The sequence below is a fragment of the Meleagris gallopavo genome, chromosome Z, assembly GCF_905368555.1.
Source record: "Meleagris gallopavo chromosome Z, MGAL_WU_HG_1.1, whole genome shotgun sequence".
In the NCBI taxonomy this organism is placed as follows: domain Eukaryota; kingdom Metazoa; phylum Chordata; class Aves; order Galliformes; family Phasianidae; genus Meleagris; species Meleagris gallopavo.
Genome location: NC_139435.1, coordinates 11,810,636 through 11,836,675, shown reverse-complemented (window position 1 = coordinate 11,836,675; position 26,040 = coordinate 11,810,636). Strand labels below are relative to the sequence as shown.

At 34.5% G+C, this 26,040-nt stretch overlaps 1 protein-coding gene across 1 annotated transcript in view; it reads right to left on the bottom strand.

The window, feature by feature from the left end:
- WDR70 (WD repeat domain 70) overlaps nucleotides 1-26,040 on the bottom strand; it is a 143,318-nt gene that overhangs the window by 98,231 nt on the left and 19,047 nt on the right. Inside the window, exons 6-7 of the mRNA XM_010725350.4 lie at nucleotides 7,405-7,464; nucleotides 1,943-2,076 (exon numbers count right to left, since the gene is read on the bottom strand). Of these exons, the coding sequence (XP_010723652.1) occupies nucleotides 1,943-2,076; nucleotides 7,405-7,464 (194 nt within the window). The remainder of the gene's footprint in view (nucleotides 1-1,942; nucleotides 2,077-7,404; nucleotides 7,465-26,040) is intronic.

Sequence of the window (26,040 nt, the reverse complement as noted above, 5' to 3'; positions counted from 1 at the left end):
CGTTTTTCATCTTATATTTACACTTAATGTTCATCTAACAAGAAACTGTACCTAACTATAATGCTTAGTACAATGGAAACATAAACCCACAAATCAAATCAAATACAAAAAAAAATTAGTCTGAGAAAAAATGTATTGCCACAAACACCTAACTGTGCAATATGGCTTTCAAAAATTACATCCAGAAAGAGGTTCCATAAGCAAGGTATTTGAACAGCCCAGAAGTTACTACTTTTCAGATGTTTACTGGAGCATGATCAAAAGCAAGACTCCACAGGGGCAATTCGTAAGAAAAAAAATTTGGTTCTTATTAATATTAAAGCAAGAGTGTTGGAAAACTTACAAAAGCTATTAATTTTAATAGAACTAAACATCAAAAAATAAAGGTTTAAAGCTTCAAAATCTGCACAGCACTTTCATAGTACTTTTTGCTGGGACATGCAGAATATACATTGGCAGAGAGAACTAAATTCTACACATTTAACATTGTTTTGTCTTACAATTGCCTTAAATATTTGCACTTTAAATATTGAGATGGTTTTAAAGTGTTTTTTTTTTTTTTTTTTTTTTGCAAGGCTTTTTTAAAAAAATAAATTTGTCTCAAATCAGAGGAGAAATTATCAGAGTAATATAAAAGTTATGCTATAAACTGAATCCTGGACAATATGGAATTATTCTCAGACTTTTTATTCTCAAAATGAAATTCAATATAAGGCCTCAAAACTACATTTCTGCTAACACCTAACACTTCCATACCAGAACTCCTCAGAATTCTTTGAAACTGAAGTCTGTGAATGCTAACAGCCCTTGCAATAAATTCTATAATGAAAAAATAAAATAAGAATACACACACACCTGGGCACAGGTTATATAAGACTCTTCATAGTGTTCACTGGCATACCTCAATATATGAAATAAGATTTACTTGTTTTAGGATCTTTTTACCAGTTATAGCTGGGGTTCCAGCTTTATATTTACTACATGACACAGAAGGTATATGTAGCTAGTATATTTTAAAATTATGACACAGCAATTACAATATAATTGAAATTGCTATACCTGAAAGCAGTTAACTCTGCAGTTACAAGATATAATTTTTAATATTATTTTATATTTAAGCTTTCAGACCTTTAAGTCACACTTCAGTATATTTAAACTACAAGTGTCATTCACCAAAAACATTCTTCCTTGATATGTATGAAATACAGTGCCTGAAGTAATAAGAATAAAATTCTGATCTTCCAACAGACAAAAATTCAGGTTCAGTCTTTTCAGAAAATAATGATTAAAAACAGACATTTCAAGGGCTACTTACTGCCTAATAAATTGCAATTAATTATAAGTGAACGAAATCATCTTATAAATTGTTCCTCATTCATTTAACATTAGAAAGTATCTTGCTATAAACAACTGAGATTAATATTTGCTTGCTTATTTGAAAGTTGCTGTGCAGAAGACATGGCCAACTTAAGGAAATCTATATCCCAATTTTCTGAAATTAGTAAACAAATGTGGTAATAAAAATGAGGTCCCCATCCCATCCACAGAAATACTGTTGCAGTAGTAGCAGAAATTCTGTTATTCCTTTAGGCTGTTCACCAAGGGTTGAACTGCACTAACTCTCTTCTCTTCCTCATTAGTTTCATAAAAGGAGAGTCCATATGAAAAGTGTAGTCCATTTGTTTTGATTATAATTAAGAACATCAGCCTGTGTCTCTGAGATGCTCACAGTCTGTTTATTGACATGTTATTAACAATTCAGTCTGTAAATTCAATTGTAGCTTTCTAAAGAAAAAAATATGCAAGTTCCTGGGTTCATGTTCCATTTACCACATGAAGTGCAACATTAGCCTTTTAAGTCACTTTACAAGGCTTCTGTGTGTTCTGTTAGGAGATTAACATAAGCGCTCTCTCAGATGAGAAAAGAAGTCTTTTTTCATACCATTCACAAGGCTGGAGTGACCGAAAAGCTTGGAGAGAAGCATCCATTCCAGCAAAATCCCAAAATTTAACATCGTAGTCATATCCACCAGTTATCAAACGGGCACCAGAGGGATCCAATCCCAAAGCAGAAACCTACATACAAAAATAAATAAATAAATAAATAAAAATTTTTAAAAAATCATCCAACCTTTTCGGTTTTTTTTCCTACAGATGTTCATATAGCACCAAATATAAAATATTATTAAAAAATACAGCATAATAGTTTCTTACTCTTACGTTTCAGCTATGTTTCGGTTTCGAATTCTCATCATCTTGCTAATGTAAAATGTACATCGTGTAAAAAGGGCATGGAAAATGACAGCAAAAAGTTACATAATCTGAAGACAACAGAATTAGGATAAGCTTCATTTCTCAGAAGAAAACTGTGCCCTGCATAAACAACAGTTGAAGATATGGCATTTAACGGCAGTATAATATGGCAGCGTAAAATCCGCACTATTGTCAAGACAGCTCATATGTACATATATGCTCACTGGTTAAAAATGACTTCTGAAGAATGAAAATAATGTAGAAAGTTGAAATTTAAATAGCACAAATTAAAAACTTATCATTTTAATTAAAATAGCCCAAGAAGCTTTCTAAACGCATTTATTTACCAAGTCAGTTGCATAAGGGTACTAAATACTTGGAGGGAAGGGTAATCTCATTTGTAATCCTCAAATAAAAAGTTTATTAAAATAATTGTAGCAAAAATTCTATTTTAAATCTCTATTTCAAGAACTCTTTCACAGCAATGTTCAAATCATCCTATGTAGAAATGCTAACAACACAGTAATAACAAAAGTACTTCATCAACTAAAAATTCGTTCATTTACCTTCAAAAAACTTATTCTTTATTCAAAAATGATAATATCTACTACTATGATTTCAAACATGAATACATGATTAGATTGACAACACATCAAATAGTAAAGAATGCAACTCTCCAAAATTTAGTTGTCTAGATCAGATGGCATTGACAAGAGATGTCAAAAAAATTCAAAAGAAAGAGCAAAGACATGTTCAGTTTTACTCAAAATTAAAATCAATGTGGGAATGTTAATAACAAACGGAAATGTTTTCATGTAAAGATAAAGCTCATATTAATCAGATCTAAATCATGTCTAGGTCTGAACCTTCTGAATCAGTTTAACTTCCTTTAGGCACCTTTAGTTAGACAGGACTGCTGGTATAACATAGACTCCAGCAAGAGGATTGTTATTAAACATAGGATAAAAACACAGGTGATCTCCCATACGTAAGATACATAACCATTAGAGAAACACTTTCAAAAAAATGAAGGCAGTCTTCAGCATAAGAAAGAAAAGTGAAGTAACAGAAAGAAATTGTTGAAGAAAATATCCTGAAATTGATTTAAAGAAATGATCCAGAAAGTTTTAGAAAAAAAATACATATATATTTGAAGAGCACTTATACTTTAGAACATTAATTAAAAAAAACAAACAAGCCAGGGCTGTATACACAATAAAAGAAAGGAAAGAGCAAAAAGCACTTATTTCTCAAAGAAAGCGTAGTGTCTGGCCACAGGCTAGCATCACTAAAGTCTTTATGAAAAAAGAGGCCAAAAGATCTTCTAAGTGTTTAAAATCAAAAAGTCCAGATATTCCTGTTTAAAAATTCTAATAATGTGCATGCTGCTCTCTGTATATACTATGTATACATGAACAATCGCTGTGATTCAATGCACATAGAATCGTCACATTAAAAACCTTAAAGATGTATCAGTTGATTGTACTTTTTTAAAGCTTTAGTCTACACATGGGACTACTGAGATGTTTAGAACTTACGTAAGTTATTGAATAGTTCCCACAAAAAGCTGTATGAAAAATGGAATTTTACATGAGATATTCTCTTTTCAGTATCCAACTGAATAATTAACTAATAGAAAATAAAAGTTTCAATAAAAACATCAGTCAGAAACTGCCCATCCTAATGGATAAATTAAATTTGTTTTGCTAAAATTACGGTTTCCTTAAATGAAAAAGTGGCTTTTTTGTTTCATGTAGAAAAAGTTTGTTTACATACTCTTTATCAAAAACTAATTTCCAGTTGTCCTCCCCTTAAGATCATGCAGCTCCTACACTGTATTTCAAACATACAATGTCATGATATGGTGGTAGAAAGCACCTTCAGGAAAAAAAAAAAAGATGTTGCAGAAGCGATGCTGACCACAACATGCAGCAGATATCTTATTCTGGTTGTCCTGTTTTGTTTTCAAAGTGTTCTGTTGAAGAGATCTTCTGCTTTAAGAGAAGATCCAAAACCCTATTATTCTTAAGAATGTAAGAAGCAACACCTAAGCTAATTCAGTACTATCAAAAATTTAATTTTTGTCCAAATATGTCCAAACAGATCCAACTTTTTATTTATTTTATTTTTATTCATTTATTTATGTCACAGTGACTTATAAATGAAATAGATGCAATGCCTTATGCGTTACCAAAAAATTGCCTCTGTTGTAATTACATACAAATTTAATGCCCTGTTCATTTCATTCATGATTTCTAACATGGACAATTCAGATGTCACACTAGGCATCTTCAGATTAATCAGGCATACAAATCAACAGACTTGAGTATTTTATTCCATAATAAGTACTATAGGAAGGAGCAGCTGTGATATGAGAAGTGATGCTGACTGCATACAGAATACATAATCAGAACTATACTGAACAGTATGCTCTCTCTCACGTACCCACTATGTATCAAAAGTGTCAGGAAAAAAAAAATATATATATATATATCACAGAAGTTTCACTGGGAACAGTAACTCCTATTACACTGTACAAACAAGGCAAGAGGGAAATTAATCAGGTTTCTGGAAAGACTCTCCAGCTTGGGAAATCTTTTCTGAGACTTTTCAGCTGCACAGGAATAGAGTCATCATCAAACCCAAAATCATTAGATTGAAGAGGTACAGATGGGACATAATGCTCAGAAATACTATAGGAATACACTGAGAAGAATTTAAAATGTCAGCAGAATACACTGATATCAAGATATCAGGTTGTTCCCATCCTTATACAACTGTCATTTTATAGATGTGCAGTTTCATTATTAAAAAAAAAAAAAAAGGTCCTTCACAGAAGAGCTGTTTTTTTTCCAGTGATACATTCCATTGACTGTATCCAATCTAATTTAACTGTGCTATGCAGATCCACATTATAATTCACCTCTGCTCTAGGTGATGACAGCTGCACTCTCATGAAGTCAAAAATCCTCAGAAGTCTTCCAAAACTGTAACTTCCCCCTTCTTAAAGCTCTTTAGTTAGAAATAACATGAGCTTCCACTTTAAGAAAGCAGTAAAAATAAAAACATTTACCAGTTTAATGTTGGGGAGAGAGGAAATCAAATTTACATAACAAAGATTTTTCCAGAAATATATTCAAGAAACATACTACAGCAGCAGTTATTGTAACAAGAAAAAATGGGAAGGCAGTTTGCCCTGGACTGCAAGTGATAGTAGGCAAAAAAATCACAAGCACCAAGTGCAAAAAAATCTGCTTTATTTTTTTGTTTTTGATTTGCAGTTTAACACAGTACATCTTTTACAGAGAAATACTCTCTGAAGTTTAAACTCTATTTCATTAATATCATACTTAATAATTTCTTTCCTCCTACTACATGTGTATCATGTACTATGAGAATACACATGAGCATGCCTTATCAACTCTCCACACTCCAAGATACAGCATAACAAAGTTTGATGCAAGATTATTGAATAGGTGCTTCTGTAAATAATCATATCTGAAAGCTTATAAAAACATTTGTTCTTCACTGATAAATTTAAATCCCTACTAAATTCCTTTTGAGTGTATATAAATAATAAAACAAGCCTTAAACTTAATCTTAAAAGTTATTTAACTTTTTTTTTTGTTATAGACGTTAATTATTCACTAACTTTATGTAAAAAAAATATTTTATATTACTGAATTTAAAACTGTTAAATGTATAACTATGAGGACTACTCCAAAAGTAATGCCGCCTATTACACAATGTTGGCCCTTGTCTTCAGAGGAGGATGCTGTGGTATGGCAGTAGAAGTTGAAACTTCCCGCTGATATCCTGTTACATGTTGTTACAGTGAGACAGACGACAGCAGAGGGGCAGTTCGACATAATGGCATCTAATAAGGTAGTGCATATGAAGCATCAAATTCCTCTGTGCTGAGAAGTGGCACCTACTGACATTCATTGACACTTGCTGAAGATCTACGGAAACCAAAACTGTGGATGTGAAAGGTGGGTGAGTGGTATGTCTCAGCAGTGCCAACAGCAGGTCACCTCTGCTGGTGCAGACTGTTATGGGAGTAGCATGAAGGTTCTTGTTCAATGCTGACAAAAATGCTCAGCTTATGGAGGCAACTACATTGCAAAACAGTCTTCTGCATCTGAGAAAGTGTTTTATCAAACAGTGTTATCGTGCTCTTTGTATCTGTTTTCCACGGAAATAAACAGGAAGTATTACTTTCAGAGCGACCTGCATTCTTCATTAAATACATTTCCTCAGATTTATTTAAAAACACGTGGAAATAGTGTTTTTCTCAAAGGATTCTGTGCTTTACTTTTCTTGCCTACTCCTGCCCAGGACATTCTCAGGAATACTATCAGTGCCAATTCCAGAAACCAGCTAACAAAGTTTTCACAGTGATAAAAATAACAGGCTCTCTAGTATTATTTTCTTGTTGAAACTTAAGACATGGCCTGAAGTGAAGAAGATAAACAGTAGTAGCATGTTTTTTTATGACCTAAGAAGAACAAGGGGAAACAATGTGGAATGGATTGGAGGACAGTCAAGGGCAGAAAATATGTTTTATTCTATAGATTTTGGATCAATCAGCAAATAAAAACAGTTGAATTTGTGGCAAAAGATGAAATTGCCCAGAAATAAAAAGTACAGTACAAAGAGTACAAAGAAATAACAATTCCAAGCCAGAGCGTGTGTTTCTTCAAAATAAAACAAAACATTTGGCTATTTAAAACAAAGGAGGGAGATCTGTATTCAGCTATAAAGAGGTCAATTGCATCAACGATATCCACGTTGAAATGCATGACAAGCCAAACAGGTCTATGCCTAGGTAAGAAATGTATGGATGATCTAGACTTGAAGAGAAACTGTATCAATGGCAGAGTATTTAACATTTAACATAAAAGAACAAAACAAAACAAAACAAAACAAAAAAGACAACATTTCAGTTAAATGGAGTTAGTAGCAGAAAGAGAAGTAGCAGTTCTAAAACTGCTAAAAGTTTTAACTGCAGTAAGAGTTGACTAAAATAACAAACGAAGAAGAATTAGCTTCTCGTTCTTCAGCAGACATTAAGTATTCATTAAATTATTTTGCAGATTTGCACAGTTCTAGAAAAAAATAAAAAGTGTTGAAACTGTGTTAACCACTTACTGTTTTTGTCCCATGTTGGAGTGTAATTTCATGAGAATCTGGAATTTTCTTAATAGGGTTCTGGAGAAGAAAAAAGAAAATTCATGTCTATGAAAACAGTACTATGATAAACACCTTTATACACACACACACACACACACACACACAAACATAAAGGTAAGAAATATTTCCCTTGCACCAGCCAAAACTTGAGAAGGGGAAGAAGGAAATATTGGAAATGAGAGACTGATTCCAGTTTTGTGTTTTCACAAAAACATGAGGAATGAATAAAAGGAAAAAAACAAACAGACAAATAAAAACTCCAATAAAGAATGAGAATAGTACAAGTTTTCCTGTTTCTCCTCTTCAAGAAACATTAAAATTCTCTTAAATCATTAATATCATTTGATCTTGAATTGTTATCAAATCAATCTATCGTATTATTCAATCATCTTTCAAATACTAGGAACCTCCAAAGTTAATGAAATTAAGGAAAAAATCTATAATTCCTTACACAAGATAAATTATCTAAGTCTTTTGTTAAGATTGTGGATTGGCTTCCACTGTTCTCTTCTGTGGGACTGAACAATATAATACTATTCTCTTAATAGAAACACACAAATTGAAGGATATTAGAGGTTAAATCCCACACCAACATCTGTCATGCAAATTTGAAAACTGTTAATTTACTGAGAAAGAAGCATACTGGAAGCACTTCAGCAACTGGAAGGTTCTACAAATGTCATGTGAATCATTACTCTAAAATGCTCATTTGTCTAGTACCACTAAGTTTCTAAAACAACATACAGAATCCATAACTTGATGCCAGGAATTCATCAGTTTGATACCAGACATTTTCCTTATCCACATCTGACAATTCCTTCCTTTTTTTTTTCCACTCTTCAGCAGAAATTGTCTATGGCACTATGCACTCTTAAACAGCCATTTTCTCCTCCCATACTATCAGCTTTATTTTGCTAAAAAAACAAACTTTCTCCATCTTTAATTTAGCCAAATCTACCCTTCCTCTATCTTTGCCACTTACCACAAACAACAACTCTTTTTCTCAAACCAACTGTACGGTTCCTGTCTCCTTTCACAGACACACAGAGATAAGGCAGCAGAATATTCATGCCCCTTGTATTCACATTCACAGCATACACATGTCTTTGATAGTCAAAAGTGCTTGAAAAAAACGCTTGTGCTAGCATGAAAATCTTATGTATGCACTTCAAAAAATAAAAAATATCTTCATGGGACTGTGGGTACACAGCAAGACTGAAGAGCCAACAGAAAAGGCTGAAAAATACATAATAAAGGATGCATCGTTTTTGTGAATCAAAGGCTTTCATAAAAACTTCATACACTGCTTCAACAAAAAACAACATTGTAGTCATTATTCTCATTTCAATCCACAAAGCTTTTATTAGTATTATGTCAGAACTACTTTTAACTTTGAGAGCATCTTAACTAATTTAAGAGTAATTCCATTAATTCAAACAAAACATCCTTCTGAATATCTATATTACAAATAAAGCAGCTATGAGCACCATTCCAGACAGAGACTAAACCATCTACACCAGCAAGTGACAAGCTCAACTGTTTTCTGTCAAATGCTTTATGCTTTAGGCCAACTTAAATGGTTTACATGTATTTCACTAAAATACCACAGAACTACTACGAAATAACAACTAAAAAATAAACCAAATTCAAATAATCCTTTAGACATAACTCCTCCAGATGAAGAAACAAAATATGCTATAACAAACTTACTTAATTTCTAGCTTCTTCAGGTGACAATAATCATAATCCTTTTAATCAGAAGAGACAAATACATAAAAATATTTATGTTGTACAGTGAACCCACACTGAACACGGTTTTAGCTTATTATCTTTAAGAGAGAAAAACAGATACGAATACATTCTGTCACCTGATAAATCAAATAGCTTGAGCTTAATACTCAGACATTTGGAGAGAGCTGCAGTGTCCAAGAGGTACCTGACAGTTGACAGTACTGCTCAAACTACTCAAAACAAAAACCAAGATAACAGCCTCCAGAAAAGTATCTTGGCATAACATCTTCAAATCAGCCAAACGTTTATATAAAACAATGTCGTCTGTTCTATTTTAGTAACTCTGAACTTCCTAAATTACTGCAAATAAAATAAATATCTCTAACCTAATATAACAAATGCCTATATATAAGCACACAGAGATTAGGTACAACTACCAGTTTTCCAGCTGTTGCATTTCAAAGAATAAGTAATCCTAAGAATCAGAATCCTAAGGAAAAATATAGATATAAATATATATATCTCTTATGCTGATTTGAATGTAAGTATGCAAAAAATATTGGGGTATTACTTTAAGTCTGAATAACTTTAAACTGAATAACTGCATAACTAAAGAGGTAAAGATTGCCTCTAGTTCTAATGGAAAATGTTTATGGAATTACATAGAATCACAAAATCACAGAAACACCAAGGGTGGAAAAGACCCACAGGATCACCCAGTCCAACTATCCAGCTATCACCAATAGTTCTTACTAAACCATGTCCCTCAACACAAAATCCAAACCCTTCTTGAACACCTCAATGTCCTTCTTGCAGTGAGGAGCCCAAAACTGCACACAGCACTCGAGGTGCGGCCTCACCAGAGCTGAGTACAGGGGGACAATCACTTCCCTGCTCCTGCTGGCAACACCATTCCTGATGCAAGCCAAGGTGCCATTGGCCTTCTTGGCCACCCGGGCACATTGCTGGCTCCTGTTCAGCCCAGCATCAATCAATACCCCTAGGTCCATTTCCTCTACACAGTCTTCCAGCAGCTCTGCCCCAAGCCTGCAGTGTTGCCTGGGGTTGTGGCCAAAGTGCAGGACTCAGCATTTGGCCTTGTTGAACCTCATCCCATTGGCTCCAGCCCAGCAATCCAACCTGTCCAGATCCCTCTGTAGGGCCTCGCTACCCTCAGGCACATCAATGCTTCCTGGCAACTTGGTATCATCTGCAAACTTACTGAGGGTGCAGTCAATGCCCTCATCCAGGTCATCAATAAAGATATTGAAATATAATATGAAATATTTTCAGGATTATTGTACTTTTGTTATTGTTGTTATTCTTCCTTTTGAAAGCTTTCTCATCCTCAAACAATACTTGGAAAATACAAATACACCAGTAGAAACTGCCTGCTGAAATTATGTCAGGGTCCCCAACATCTCTTGAGAAAAAAGCAAAGTAAAACAAAAAAGAAATAATTCAATAATGCAGGTCAAAACAGGTGAAAAAATGGACACATTAAGAAAAAAATAGTTAAAATCTAAACATGCTACAGGAAATTCTTTTATATCCTCAGTGATAAAGTATTCTCTATCAATGGGCAATAATCATCACAGGGGCTTGGCAGAAGACAGAGAGATTGAAGAACTGGGAAAAGAATCAGCCAGTCCTTATGTAATAAATTGTTTGGCTTGAGGCAAAAGTTATGGCCCACAGAAAAAAAAAATGGAAAAAAAAAAATGAAATCCACTATATCATATTAAGATGACGAACTTAAAATTAAAGCACACCTCAGATGTAACCATCTGTTAGCTTTGCTAATAATTTGACAACTCAGAAGTCATTTTCAAAGTCTGAAAAATTAGATTATGTTCCCTGCCTTAAAATAGACAAAAGAAAAGACAATCAAAAGTAAAATGTAAATTCCACAATGTCCTGAAATGACTTATCTTTTCACAGTCAAATCAGAAAGTGGTAGAATGATGAAACTATGCCTAAAAACTCCTCTACTGCTTTGTTTCCAGTGACCTGCATTTCATTAAGTGGAAACTGTCCTGCGTGAAAGAAAATTCAAAGCTCTAGGTAATTTTTCACACAACAGATCCTTAAATAAGACCATTTCTGGGCACTCACAAGACTACAGTTTAGCAGAGAAAACAATTTCTTTTTTTTTACTGTGTTGGGAGCTGTCCTTGGATTTTAGAATTGAGGATCCTGCTTTGCTCAAGGATTTCAGGATCAGATGTTGCCCTGGAAGCAAATGTAACTGTCCTTATTTGGATAGCTCTTATGTTCTTAGAACTCTCCCAGGATGCTGACTGATTAGAAAACTGAAGAGACTTTCCACTGTAGTAACAGAGCTACGGTACAGCATGAAGGAAAAATCTACATTAACTATGAACTGTTAAAATAAATCTAAGTACTTCCCATGTCTTGAGCAGGGGAAGAGGTTAAAGCAGGCTCGGCTATTACTTACTTTAAATATCTTAAGCACTATACTAAAAAAGTCCCTCCTGATTGATTTCATCCATCAGAAATGTGCAAACATCCACTTCCCGCTCGTTTGGGTCCCTGCTTTGGTACACACATCTGGAAGATGCTGTCTGCTTATGGACTGGAGTAAAGAAAAGAAGGCATGAACTATACAGAGATTTCTCCATTTCTGGCAATTTTCTTCAACGTTTTCTTTCTTCTTCAGTTTCAGAAACCAAACTGAAAAATGGTCTGAGATAGAAGATTGCTGCCTAACTAAATGAAGGACAGAATAACAGCATTATGGGCAGTAGAAACAGCTGGCAGAGTGAGAAGGTGGTGACAAAAAAACCTTTACATCAAATGATGACAGAATGACCTTGATCAACAGCTAAGTAGCAGCGGTTAAAAGTCTTGATGGAAGGACTTCCTGCAGAAAGTCACATCTTAAACATTTTCAAACCCACAAAGAAAAAAAAACCCTAGCATTTAAAAAACTTAAAAAATAAAAATAAAAAAACTTTAAAACATTTTTTAAAAAACTTAGCATTTTCAAGTATTTTGTTAAAATATCATGTTTATGTTTTAAGTATTGTTTTTATTCAAGACTACTCTCCTCCTCTCTAAAAGGACTGAATTGCATTGAAAAGCAAAAGCCACTCTGCTGGAGCATGAACAGGCAGGTCTGAATGCCTTTGAGGGACTTCCACTTCAAACTCTAGAATGCAGGTAGGTAGTACTGAAATCTTCCTCCCTGTAAGCAGACAAGAATATTTCTGTAATTTTTCCATTCCTCTCTTAAGAATACAAAGTGAAAGGTATAATTAGTGATAAGAGTAATTAAAAGGAGAAATGTGTCTGCTAATGAAATATTCATACTGTAAATTATGTAACATCTTGAAAGAAAACGAATAAAAAAATGTGCAGACTCATCATCAATAACCACCAATAACAAGGGAAAGAACGGGATATGTGACGTAATAATTCCCAAATGGGAGAGGCACATAAGCTCTTCAGTCTACAGGGGTTAAAAAGAACAACACAAAAAGCCATTGCATTGTGCAGAAATAACTGCCACTCTATCCAGGCATAGGGATACATTAATCCAAATGATGGAAGATTTTATTTGCTGTTACACAATAATTTCTGTATCGAATGTGCCCAGCTCACAAGTCAAAGTATCTTTGAAATATCACCTAATAAACAACCCAAATGTTTATCTTTCCAGGAAAAAAAAAGTGGCAAAAATCCACCACACTTAATAGGGAGACACTTGTAATTCTTTCTTTCTACCTTGACTCCAACATAACTGATTCTATTTATTAGTTAATGGGTGAAATTCAAGAAACAAGTCTAGAGATGAACAGGAAAAACAGCATCTTGCTCCATTCTTCAACACCAAGTCTTGAAATATCATCAGAAAGAGACAAAAAGGGTGTTGGAGGGAGTTTTTCATAGATCTGGAAGAAAACATGCCTCATTCCTTCTTTTAGTCTAGAACAATACTTCAAGCTGTTCGGCACCTAGCTGAATTTTCCACGACAGCAGAGGAAGCTGAAGAGAATAATAAAAGTTTAAACTGCCTTTTTTTTTTTTTTCCTGTTTATCTTATATTCCTTTAATAAATAAACACATGCTTTGTTTCACAAGTTATTCCTCAGGCACTGATTAAAACCATCCTACTTGTAAAATGGAAGTTTTTCCAAATCAATTTTCTGTTATTTTCCTCTGTATCTTAAATTGAAAATAATGGTATAAAATGTGCACTAAAGATCCATAAGAGTATACTCAAGAAAAAGACAGAAGGATGAAAAGATGAAACATTCAATGTGAGAGAGATGTACAAGATGTTGTTACAGCAATAGGAAAACAATGGCTTCTGGCTTCAAAAATGTATTATCCACAAACTTGCATGTATTAAGGATGCATTCAAATATAAGATGATATTTCAACACCTTTTAATTTCCTTTCTTTTAGGTGTCAGAGATATTTTCTGATGCCGACTTACACGCTATTAAATTCACTTAAGCTCAGATTCATATAACTAGGTTTACAACTGTGATGCATCTAAATATGGAAAACATTTACCTCAGATTTCCCATGCAGTTTCAAAAACAACTAACTCCAGAAGAAGAATCAGTATATCAAAAACATGGATCATCTGAAGACCCCTCTTCTTCAAGAACTATTCATACACAGGGCGGGTAAAGGGAAAATGCAAAGCCTTCAGGGAAACTCCTAAGAGAGATATTTTGATTTGGTTATATTAATCAATTAATGTGTGTGTTTATTATCTAAAATTTTGGCCTGAAAAAGACAAAGAAAAATGAAAATATTATGAAAAACAAGAGGATACACACAAACACTGCTATGAATGATCTTGGTCAATATTCCCATGGAACACCAACCATATCTGTTACACTTTTAGTAAAACATGGCTAACTCCTAGCTTCACGACAACTGAATGGAATTTCAAAACGAACAGTAATATTAGAAGGGTCCAATGCTATGTCCCCTCTGTTACTGATCTGTATTTGAGTAACTCCTAAACAGCACAATACTTACTTTCTAAATTTAAGTATAGGAAGACTGAAGAAAGATTATTCTTTTCTTTACTGAAACACATCACTTCATGCTGCTTTCAAAAAATTAAGGAAATTTATCTATTTAAATGGCTCCTTCCTAATGCGTACAGGAAGTAAAAGGATTTATTCAATATGTAAATGGTACTGTGGCTAGCTTCTCTCAACATTTTCTAATTCACAGCCTCATGACTTTTTTTTTTCCTGTGACCTCAACCAGAATGTTTTGTCAGGTTTAACAAGCAAGGAAAAAAAATCTTCATTCCAACACATGGCTTCTTAAAGCTACAAATTCATAACATTATTATATGTCAGATATAATATATTTTATTAGATGATCGGTCATATGGTAATTCAGAGAAAGTTCCCAGACACAATAGGTAACATGAATTAAACCTCTTTTTTTGTGCCACTTAGTAGAATTTTTCCTTATTGAAAGTCTCTAGTGGCCTAAAAATTTACAAAAGGTATTGCAATTAGAGAGTCTCAGCACAGCTGGCAATTTTTTATTTTACTTTTTTAAATATAAACATCATACTTCTGAAGTACAGCAAAGTCCGTCTGATGTCTCTCCTGGGAGTTCTAGATAAATTTCAGGAGGTTGCTATTTTTCACCTACATTCTAAAGCCCCATTCAGATAATTTCTAAATTAGTAACAAGTCGTTGATTTATGAAACCCAAGTTTATATTAATATTTATGACCTGGGAATTGTTCTTACAAGACATACAAGAAAGATTCTCTTGAGCTTTTTCCAAAGCAAGTTGTAATCACTGATAGAACTGATTTAAATCTAAAATTGCTTGCAATAATTCAAGTTTCCTTTGCAGTTTCTGGGAGAGAAATTTACTTAAGCACATTTTTTTTCATATTCCAGATATGTTATATTCCACTTACATAACTAACTGCTTATTTCATCTTTATCATCTCAATTTCAAATATGCATAAATCTACTTCTTTTTTGCTAGAACACTATGCAGAACTGCCATATGCCACCGAAAAAACACCCATGTTCTAACAAGACAGTTTTTACTACAGCGGTAAGATACAGAAAATGACTGCTATGTAGAGAATGAAAGAAAATGCTGGTGTTTTCAGTCAGACATAACCCTTAATATTGCTCTTCAGAGCTGGATAGATTATTTTACTTTGAACTAAAGGGATACATTCATTTATTAAGAAACAATAGAACTCCACAGAAACCACAGATCTGCTGACAATAAGAAGAAACAAACACACATAATTAAAATCTATTCTCTGTTCTGAAAGCTTTGCTCATTCTGGCCGGTAATAGAATAGCAGGTAAATTCTACAATCACAAAGGAAAATAATTGCAAATTTTCACCTATTTAAAGTATCAAATGTTTAGTTCAGATGCAAACCAGACTCATTTTGGCATTCATATATATCATAGAAACTTTTATCTGAACATGGTGTTCCACTTATATAAGTTGGTGACACCATTAATCTTTTGTAACTGATTCAGCAAAAGACAGTTTTAGTTACATATGCTTCTATGGAAGTACATTGAAACAATATACGCAGTAGCATATGTACTTGTTTCTTTTGCAAGCTTCATAAAACAGTGGAGTGAAGCCCATCAGCAATTCAAACCCTCTAAGCTTTCACTTTAGACTCTTGAAAGCCTGAAAAGCCAAACAAGCAATCCATGTTCCTTATACAGCTGTTATGCCTGAAATGTACGTGGAAATTCTTACAATGGAAATAAAATACACTTTTCCTCTAAGCAATAAAGATGCTGATGTTCACTTTCTGTGATCACGCTTGCATAGAGTCTCAAAAACATCCAGGTGACACTAATAAAATCCTCTACACCAGTACAATGGCAAACAAATTAGTGAGCCATCTCCCAAACTATACAGATTTTAACCCATCAAAATTAAAATACATGATTTAGGTATAGACCAATCTATGACCTCTAACTTTATGCAATTTATTTCATTCCTGCATACCCTGGTTTCCTCATCTGAAAAACTTGAATAAATAATATATATCATAAAGAAACTCTGTAAGGGTTTATTCAGCAATGCTGATGAAGTTCATCAAGGTCCTTGGGGATCCTGTTATTCTTAGCAAATACACTACAGTCAGCAAAAACTAAACAATCACATCTCTAGAGAGAAAGAGTTGTCCACAGATTCTACTTTTCAACAGTTCTCTGATTCTGATTGTAAAAAGGTGTTCACTCAGATGCTTACTTTGAGAAATATATGTTAAAAAAAAAAAAAAGAAAAAAGCCAAAGTTATGCATATTGTCCCAATTAGTGACAAACATTTCAGTTGTCTACAAACTTACTAATCAATTAGGATAAGGAACTAAAATTGAGGTGGAGGGAAAATCATCAGATAAGTCATGCAAAGAAGATCTACAACCACAGGGTAGGGATAGGAGAGGTGGGAGTTAAAAATTACAGTATGTCTAAGTTACTGCAGGAAGGAAGGACAATTTCCTATCTAGCTCCCACAGCTGGTTCCAATTCTATTACTGTTTCGATTACTAATTCTCCCATGCCACACATAAATTACCTTCAAAACATTAACATTTAAGCTGTGTTATAGCAGCAGAATTTTATGTAATGTGACATGAGAAAAAATTGCTAAGTGACTTTATGCATCTGGAAATAAGAAAAGATACATTTATATTGCACACACATGAGGTCCATGCTCGGAAGAAACACCTTTCTCTGTACATCACTGAGGTATGCTCCCTTAACAAAAGCTGCTATATCAAAGAAAGACGGTGCGTGACAGTCAGATATGTACCCAGTTCATTAAAAGCACTGTAATACCCATCAGAACTGCAAACAAACTTTCAAGATGTTCAGTGGAAATACTAAGCAATAGAATAAATATCAGTCAATCCGAATCATTTGATTTTAATCACAAAACCCATCATTTTAAAATGATACACTCATGAATCATAAAAAACTCCCATATGCTTCTATAGGATAAGCTATACTATAATAAGTTGAGACTCCTCTAGCATACTATACCAAAAACACCAATAGCTGTACACATAATTTCTGGAAATTCCAAATGACTGCAATTAAACCTGACAAGACATACAACTAGACAGACAGACATTCATTTTGAAATAGCAATTAAAAAACTATTATTCACTATTGCTCAGTTGTCTACTATATGGAAACAGAGCAATGACCTCAACATGTTTTAAAATGAAAAAATGTCCACATGCCAAACCCAACACTAATATGGTCAGTTCACAAGGAATCTAAGGGATAAAAGTGTAAGAAGTGATGCTCTCATTTATAACTCAGACTAAAATAAAGAGCCATTGTCAAGACTGCATATAAAGTTTTAGCTGCGTGCAAGGATAAAGAAGGCAGAAATTCAAGAACCTCACCGAAATGTCTCATTTCACAGACTTGCACTGACATTATGTTAAGTCCTCATACATATTTCTCACTCCATAACTGTTAAAGAACATAGAACATCAGATATATTCTATAAGACCTTTCTTCAAATTATTCAATAGGCTTTTTGTCTGGTCCACAAGGAGCTGCTTCAGATACTCCATACTACACGACGATTACTTGGGTCACCAGGAGAGTCTTCTTACTTTTACTAACTAAAGTTTAAATTTGACTTTTATAATTCAAATTAAGTCACTATTAATCGTATACTTTGTTAATCGAGTTAAAATTGATTAACAGCAACATGCACCTTCAACTCTGTCAGTACTAATAGTTACCAAGATACTTTCCATTCACTCAGACTTATCTAGTACAGGAGATAACAATTTTGCATGCTTATGTGATGTTCTAGAAGCACTTCCTTTCAAACCAGAAGAGTCCTGGATATAAGGAACTCCACATTTCATACCCCCTTATTTACTACATATCTGCTGTGACATTTTCAGTATGATATTTCTTGCATATCTGATTATCATGTCTTAAAGGGTAAAAATGTCCCATCTTGCAATGCCTACTACATTAATAAATATGACTGGTTCACTCATGTGTTTGAGCTGCCCAGGTACTAACAAGCCAGAAAACATTTTAAGTGTCTATTAATAATACTCTATACTTTGACGTACTCCAATTCCCTTACAAACTCATCAAAAAAAAAATAGAAAAAGAAACTCTGTGTATAATATGCATATTACAATTAATACCGCAATTGCTGAAAAACAGACCTGTAGTATTTTGTATCTCCTGGTAAACCGGCTGGTGAAGTTGCAGGGGAATGCACAATTCTCTAACTGCTGTTTCCAGGAGCAATACAGCTAAAAAACATTCCCCAGTTGTTCTTCCCTTCACCATACGGGAAGAACAAATGCTAGAACATAGGTCCAACTTAATATTCTATCAAGAGAAACGAAAGTATAAAACAAGCCAACAATAAGCATAAGAGAAATAGAGCTCACAAACACTTCATGGTTTTCCACAGGAAAAGCTGCAGTGGTGGGAAGGAATGTATAACCCATAAAATCATCTGAATCAAATGCAGACCAAGAATTTTGGCTCAGATTTGTTCAAATTCCCTACAGTGGACATTTTCCAGACAACTACAAAGGAAGCCAAAACAAGGATTCCCAATTTTGCACAGTTCACTGAACTAGGGTAGAATTTAGCTGCCACTCCTGGAATTTGTTCTCTAGACCTCATGTTTGACATTCACCTTGGACATGAAATCCATGAAGTGATACGGCTTAGTTTGAAACTAATGCTATCTCATATTAATACATAATGCTATCCCAACCTTGACTTTCCCAGGAGTCTCAATAATTTACATTTCACCTCTTGGGAGCCACATGAAATGCGCAGTGTATAAACTTACAAACTGTTCTGGCCTAAGTTTGCCGTTGCTACTAATCTGCTTAAGATAAAGAGCAAAAGTGTACTGACCACTTCAAATCACTCTTCTTGACATGCTTGCCTTTAAAGTTTACCCTACCTTCTGTGAATAACCTTAGAGATTCATTACACACTCAGATACTACAGATCCTCACTTTATATGACTATTACAGGTAGTATCCAGTCTGAGATATCAAAAATGGACCTTGGTGTAGAGAATGATGGCAACCTCCTGTCATCGGATTCTTCTCATGAGATCTTGATAAAACTCTACAGATTGGTAGACATTCCTCTGTATTCACTTTATTAGCTGAAGTCTCTCTTTGTAAAGCAGCTATATCAGGCATAAGTCTAATTACTGCAAACAGCAATCTATGAAAGTAGGAAAACACTGATGCTCATAGCAATCTGCTCCTATCTATGAATGACTTATCCTTTGAATTTCAGTGCATGACAGAAATATGAAAACAGAATCATGCTCTTAAAAGACAGTTATATGTTTGACACAAACATGTACTATTATAATCAGTATATATCAAATCAAATCAAATCTATATTTCATAGAATCACAGAACCTTTTGAGTAGGAAAGAACCTTTAAAGATCTAGTCTAACTCCCCTACCATGAACAGGGACATCTACAGCTAGATCAAGCTGCTCAAAGACTGATCCAGCCAGACCCTAAATGACTCCAGGGATGGGGCATCCATCACCTCTCTGGGCAACCTGTTCCAGGGTTACGGCCTTTATTGTAAAAAAAAAAACTTCTTCCATATGTCCAAGGTAAATCTCCACTCTTTTAGCTTGAAACCATTTTCCCCTGTCCTATCACAACAGACCTGCTAGAGAATCTGTCCCCTTTCTTTCTTTCTGCTTCCCTTTAGATTCTGCAAGACCGCTATCAGGTCACCTCAGAGCCTTCTGTTCTCCAGGCTGAACAGCCTCAGCTCTATCAGCCTGACCTCATAGGAGAGGTGTTCCATCCCTTGGATTGTATTTGTGGCCCTCCTTTGGGCATGCTCCAACAGGCTTCACATTTCTCCTATACTGAAGACTTCACATCTGGACACAGTACTCCAAGTGACGTCTTCCCAGCACAAAATACAGGAGCAGGATCACCTCCCTCTCCCTGCTGGCCACACAGCTTTTGATGCAGTCCAGGATATGGCTGGCTTTCTGGACTGAGGGCACACTGTTGGCTCATGTCCAGCATATCACCTATCAGTACCTTTATGTCCTTCTTGGCAGGGCTGCATTCCATTCTCACATCCCCCAGCTTGTATTGCTAGTGAGGACTGCCACAACCAAGGCATAATACCCTGTGATTGTTTTCATAGATCCTCATGAGGTTCACCTGGGCCCACTGCTCAGTCTGTCTAGTTCTCTCTAGATGACATTCCATCCCTCAGATCTGTCGAGCACATCGCACAGTTTCATGTCACTCACCAACCTGCTGACAGTGGACATGGTCCCACTGCCAAAGTGAATGGCATCCGTCCCTCAAAAACATTTAATGCATTAAATCTCAGCACAAGGTATTTATGCATTCTCATATTCTCACAGTCACTCTGACAGTGAACAATACCAGCAGTGTGGCATATAGGTAAAGGAACAAGCTAGCAAGAGTGAGCAAGCGCACATAAATAGATTTCCGCAGTTGGCTGTGAGCATCAATAGCTTAGGAATATCTATTAATATCAACAGGCACAGAACAGACAGACACTGCACTGCAAAGTTTGCACAATAAAGGCAGCAGGGAAGTTGTGTCTAAGATAGTGGAATTTTTCGTAAGATTCAATATTTGCATTAATATGGCAATTACTTGATAAGTTTGTTTACAAACTTTCATTTAAAGAACTCAAATAATTCATACTGTAAACTGTGTAGAGACTAATCTATCTGCCCCAATGGATCAAAGACCTGAGATGACCTCCTCAGAACCTGAAATCACAGCTAGGTATGGTACGTTAAGCCTAGTGCTTACATAGTAAGCCCTTTTCATGTCAAATGTGCCAAGCTAAGAGATTATCATCAGCATGCCTCAGAGCTTCTCCTCCATCCCTTTTCAGCAAGAATAATGGCACTGATGTAGCTCAGACAGTGGTATTGTCAGTGATTGCCTTGCAGTTTTTTCAAAAAAGCTATGATTTATATATTTATATATATTATAATAATTGTTTTAGATAATCTGTGCTTTTACCATTCTTGATTTAATCTTTTATCTGCAGAAACTGCAATATGCACAAACTGCTCAGGACCAAAATTGGTTATTAGGAAGTTCTCCTGCTCAATTCAGATCTGAAAGTGAGCCAGTGATATTCATGCTTACGCAACTGCTACTTAAAAAAAAAAAAAAAAAAAAAAAGTCACCAAGCAGTCTGAAGACACTTTCCTGCCTAGGTATACATTAGGCTTAAAATCCTTCAATGTATTTCCCAAAGAATAAATTGCATCATTAACTGCAATATTCCAGAAAGGCGAAGGCAGGAGTACCAAAACTGGATCTAGGGGGAAAAGAATCAATCCTTTTTTTTTTACTATACTTACAAGCACATCAGCAAAGAAAACCAACAGAGGGAAAATCTCTATCATCTTATGTTTTCATTCTTTTTCTCTCTCCACATTTTTCAGAGTAATACAAATTCTTTTCCTGACACTTCTCTCTCATAATCAGGAGAGGACCCACACTCTGCTTGTATGCCACTAACTTTCACTACAGGTAGTAAAGTGCTTCGTCATATTACTGGTTCTTACCTGCCTAATTCATCTTTGTATCATTTAACTGCCTCACACGGGATTTCTGGGATGAAATCTACTACAAAAGGTCTGCTATCATTAATCTGACTGTACACAGTATAGCCTAGATGCAGCTAGACACAAAATTTTCTCCTATATCAGCCCTAGAAGTTGGATAATTTCTGTGATATTCCACTACGCATCAAATTTGGTTAAAGTCCACTAAGAGGCTAGTGCTTGAAAGTATTAGATAGGGTTGCAGCTTGCATTAGTACCTATACCATGAGATTACTCCCAAGAGGCAAACTAATGCAAAATTACATTAAACTACATAGAATTAAACTACAGCTGACAACTATTATTTTTTGACAGGACAGATGTAGTTTTCGGAACCATCAGGCAATTCAGACAGATGTTCATTTAACACAGCATTATAAAAAGGATAGCTAAAACTAATTTAAATTTAATAACATTCATCATACCCTGGAGAGTTAATATTTTTGCTAAAAATGCAGTGAACTAATTGATTACCACTCATTTTGCATTCAGACACTTATTGCAGATTCTTGTTAGGACTACAAAACTCAAGGAAGTCACAGAAAACTACCTTTGGGCCCTTTCATAATTCACTGTCTATTCAGTGCATGGTAATTGTCTTCCCTAAGAAAAATATTTTATGGGCAGGAGTTCTACTAAATCTGGTATTATTTATACATTTAATTTAAAAATAATTGAAAGAATCTGACTTTAACATTTCAGCTGTTAAATGTGGAATCTTTCTTCATTATGCTACTAGCTGTGGGTTTACACTATCACAGTAATTGTTTATTTTTAACATTTAATAAACAATTTTTAAGAAATTCCTTTCCAGAAAGAAGAAAAAATCTTTAATGGAAACGCCAGAAAGAATACCAGAGAGGGCACACAGAGGATCAGGATGTCTGACCCCTACGAGGCACCCTAGAAAGTATCAAATTACTTCAGAGTAAGGGTTTGTTATGGGAGGACTGGGAGAGAACAAGTACCAGGAAAATCTGAAAACAACTACAACTGTTTGCCATCACCAGAGAAATAAAGCAGCATTTAATCTTCGAAGAGAAAGACTAAGAAAGGCATTAAGTTGCAAGTCAAAATAAAGAAAGTCATTTAAATAATTTGTTATTGGCAGAAGAGTATTCTACAATCACCATTGATTTCTACGATTTCATTCTGGATGTCACACATACTTCTAACTACTTAAGTCAATCACAAAATTACTGCACACTTCTATGTGGTCTAATATTCTATCACATGTTCCTGCACATTCCCTTCTGTCACCCAAAGGAGAAAGGGAAAAATCTCTGAAAAAGAAAACCTGAAGAATAGACAAATATAAGAAAAGCAGTTGCAGACAAGTCCATTTCTTTATAATTTTATTTTTCTTCCACAGATAGAATCAACAGTTACAAACCAACCAAGACTTTAAACTGTAGAACAAAAGGGAGCTATCTTTAAAAATCATTCAGTACTCTGGATGACAATGGTCTTGAAATGTAGGTATGTGCCATTTGTATAGACTGATTATAATTAAGCTAGGGTTTTTCTGTGTTTTAATTTCCATTCCTAGTATTTATTTTAGACACTTATTATAGGTAGTAATACAATTAAGTTCCCTATAAAGTGAATGTTACAGAGAAAAGTATATATGTTTATATGCTGGACAACAATAGCAGTTACATCATGATATTTGATTTGAAAGAGACAATCACTGGCTATCTCTATTGAAATAATTATGAATTTGTTAGCACTGAAAGCCAGCTGATCCCTGCAGATGTGGTTATAGTGTGATAGGTAAGTCTGCCTTCTCACAGAGAACAGCATGTTAGAAGATAACCTTGTAACAGCAACCATATTTTCAGATAGAGGTACATTTTCAGATACATCTTTAATTCCTGTTACAGCCCTTTCAGTCCCATTACAATAAGCCATTAACATATCATTTTCACAAGATTTGGTATGTGCCCACACAAGTGTAGCACAGCAGCAATATTTGCAAGCAATATTTACTTGCAGTAAATATAAAGGCAGACTTCCATGCAGGCACAGCAACCAAGGCCCAATAACACATAGAAAACACGTCACCAGTTTGTTGCTAATTGTCATTTGGATACAAGGACTAAGCAAAATAAGTAGGCAAGCTCTTACCATTCTGAGATAACAAGTCTTTCATGACTTACATTTCTAGTGCATCAAAACCAAACATGGGTACAGAGCTGTCCAAGTCACTCCAATTATCTTCCACTAATGAGCAAATGCATAGTTGCAGGACCTGGCAGCACATGCGTAATATGAGGAAATCCCTTTTTAATGTACTACAAAGACTGTATGTTTTCTGAAACTTTGGAGATTTCTCATCATCATTATTTTCACAAGGATTAACTGGTAAACATTCTTACATCCACATGCCCGATAAGCCTTAGTCATATGATTAAATATGGAAAAAAGCATTTCATTTTGGCCTCCATCTCTCTATTTTCTAGTAGAATACTGGACAAGATACACTCTGTGGGCCTGATCTGCTTTACATGTGATGTGAACTGCCTTAAGAACGCGCTTGATAGTACAGAGACTGACTCATTGTGGCCATAGGACAGATGTTTCCTCAAGTACAAGGAAAGGTCTAAGGGATAAAGTGTTTCAGAAAACTGAATAGAAAGATCTTTATCTCTGTTGCAGATGTCCCTCTAAAACTATTTTTTCAACTGGAAAGGAAAGATTACATAACTTATCACCTTTTCATTATTCTTGCATATTATGCTAACAGTATGAAAACAACTTTTGCATCTTAATGTGTTGATTCAAAACCAAATGCCATATCTAGGTCACCTGATCTACACCAAGGTCTTAATAAAAAGATACGCAAAATTTTAAAGGCTTCTTTTTTAGTTTTCTTATTTTGTTCCTCATTAAGTAGGCATTCCTTAAGATGTTTCAAAAAGTTTTTCTGCAGAAACAACTGATGATTTTCACATTTAAAATAAAAAATATTACCAACAGAATAAATGAATTATCAGTTTTAAAAAGAAACAAGTGTGCTCATTAGAATCCCGCTAGAAGCTTTAAATGATTTCAAAAGCCTCAATACTGAGATATAAATGGGGATGGTTAATAAAAAATTAATACAAATGATATATTCCTCAAAATATTTGGCTCTGTGAACATTTATCATACCTCAGTTACAATGATGCAATTTGAATAAGCATTTATAAGCAGCAGACAAGGCCACGCAGCATAATATTATCCAAGACCCTAATATTTTGAAAATAATTGTATTACATTTTGAAATACAAAACAACATAAGCAATACTAAAATAAGAAAGCTCAGTATGATTCTTTTGTGATCTGGATAGTGTTAGCATCAAGTATGTATAGTCCCTGAATAACCGCTAAGTGCCCACCTGCAAATAAGAGATGCCATTGCAGCAGTTGTAAAACAATACACATGGTAGACTCATGTTCATAAAAATCCAAAGCCATCTTTTAAACAAACAGCAGACATTCCAAGAGTCAACAAAATTGCTCTCCAAGGATACCACTGGAGCAGCCTACAGTTGCAGCAGTTTAACATAAATCATTTGTTAATTGAAAATCCTGCGAAGACTTGCTTTGGAAAGGAAATGTAACTACATGTCACTTAAACTCTTCCTTCAAATCTATCCCTTCTAAATTATTTAATCATCTCCATCATGAATATTTCAAATACTTAGCATTTGAAATGTAGCTATTCCCTTTATTTTCTATTTGTTCGCAAGTGTTCTCTGTATTATTTTTCCATTTACAGTATAAATAACTTGTTCAAATAACATTTGCATGCCAGATATAAAGAAAACCTACTGTTTACATATTAAATAACAATATAGCATAGAATACTACTAGCATTGCTATTAGCTCCCTTCTCAAATCTAGAAACATTTTGTCTTCTAACACTGATAAAAACAGTATGCTATTTGTGCTTCTTTGTACAAGTGCATGGTAGATTTTTTTTTTGCAATTGTCAACAAAAGCATCATGGAAGAAGGTGACTAACTAATTTGTTTTGACTGCATAAGTCTTTCAGGCTCTCAAAGAAAAAAATTGATTTTAGTCTTTTAATTCCCAAAGATTTTAATCTCCTCCTAAAGAAAGTCATTTAGGATCATATGTTCTTATGCCACTGCATGAATAGAATTCTTAACATTTACAACTATGTATTTTGTTAAATATTACAATCTGGAAA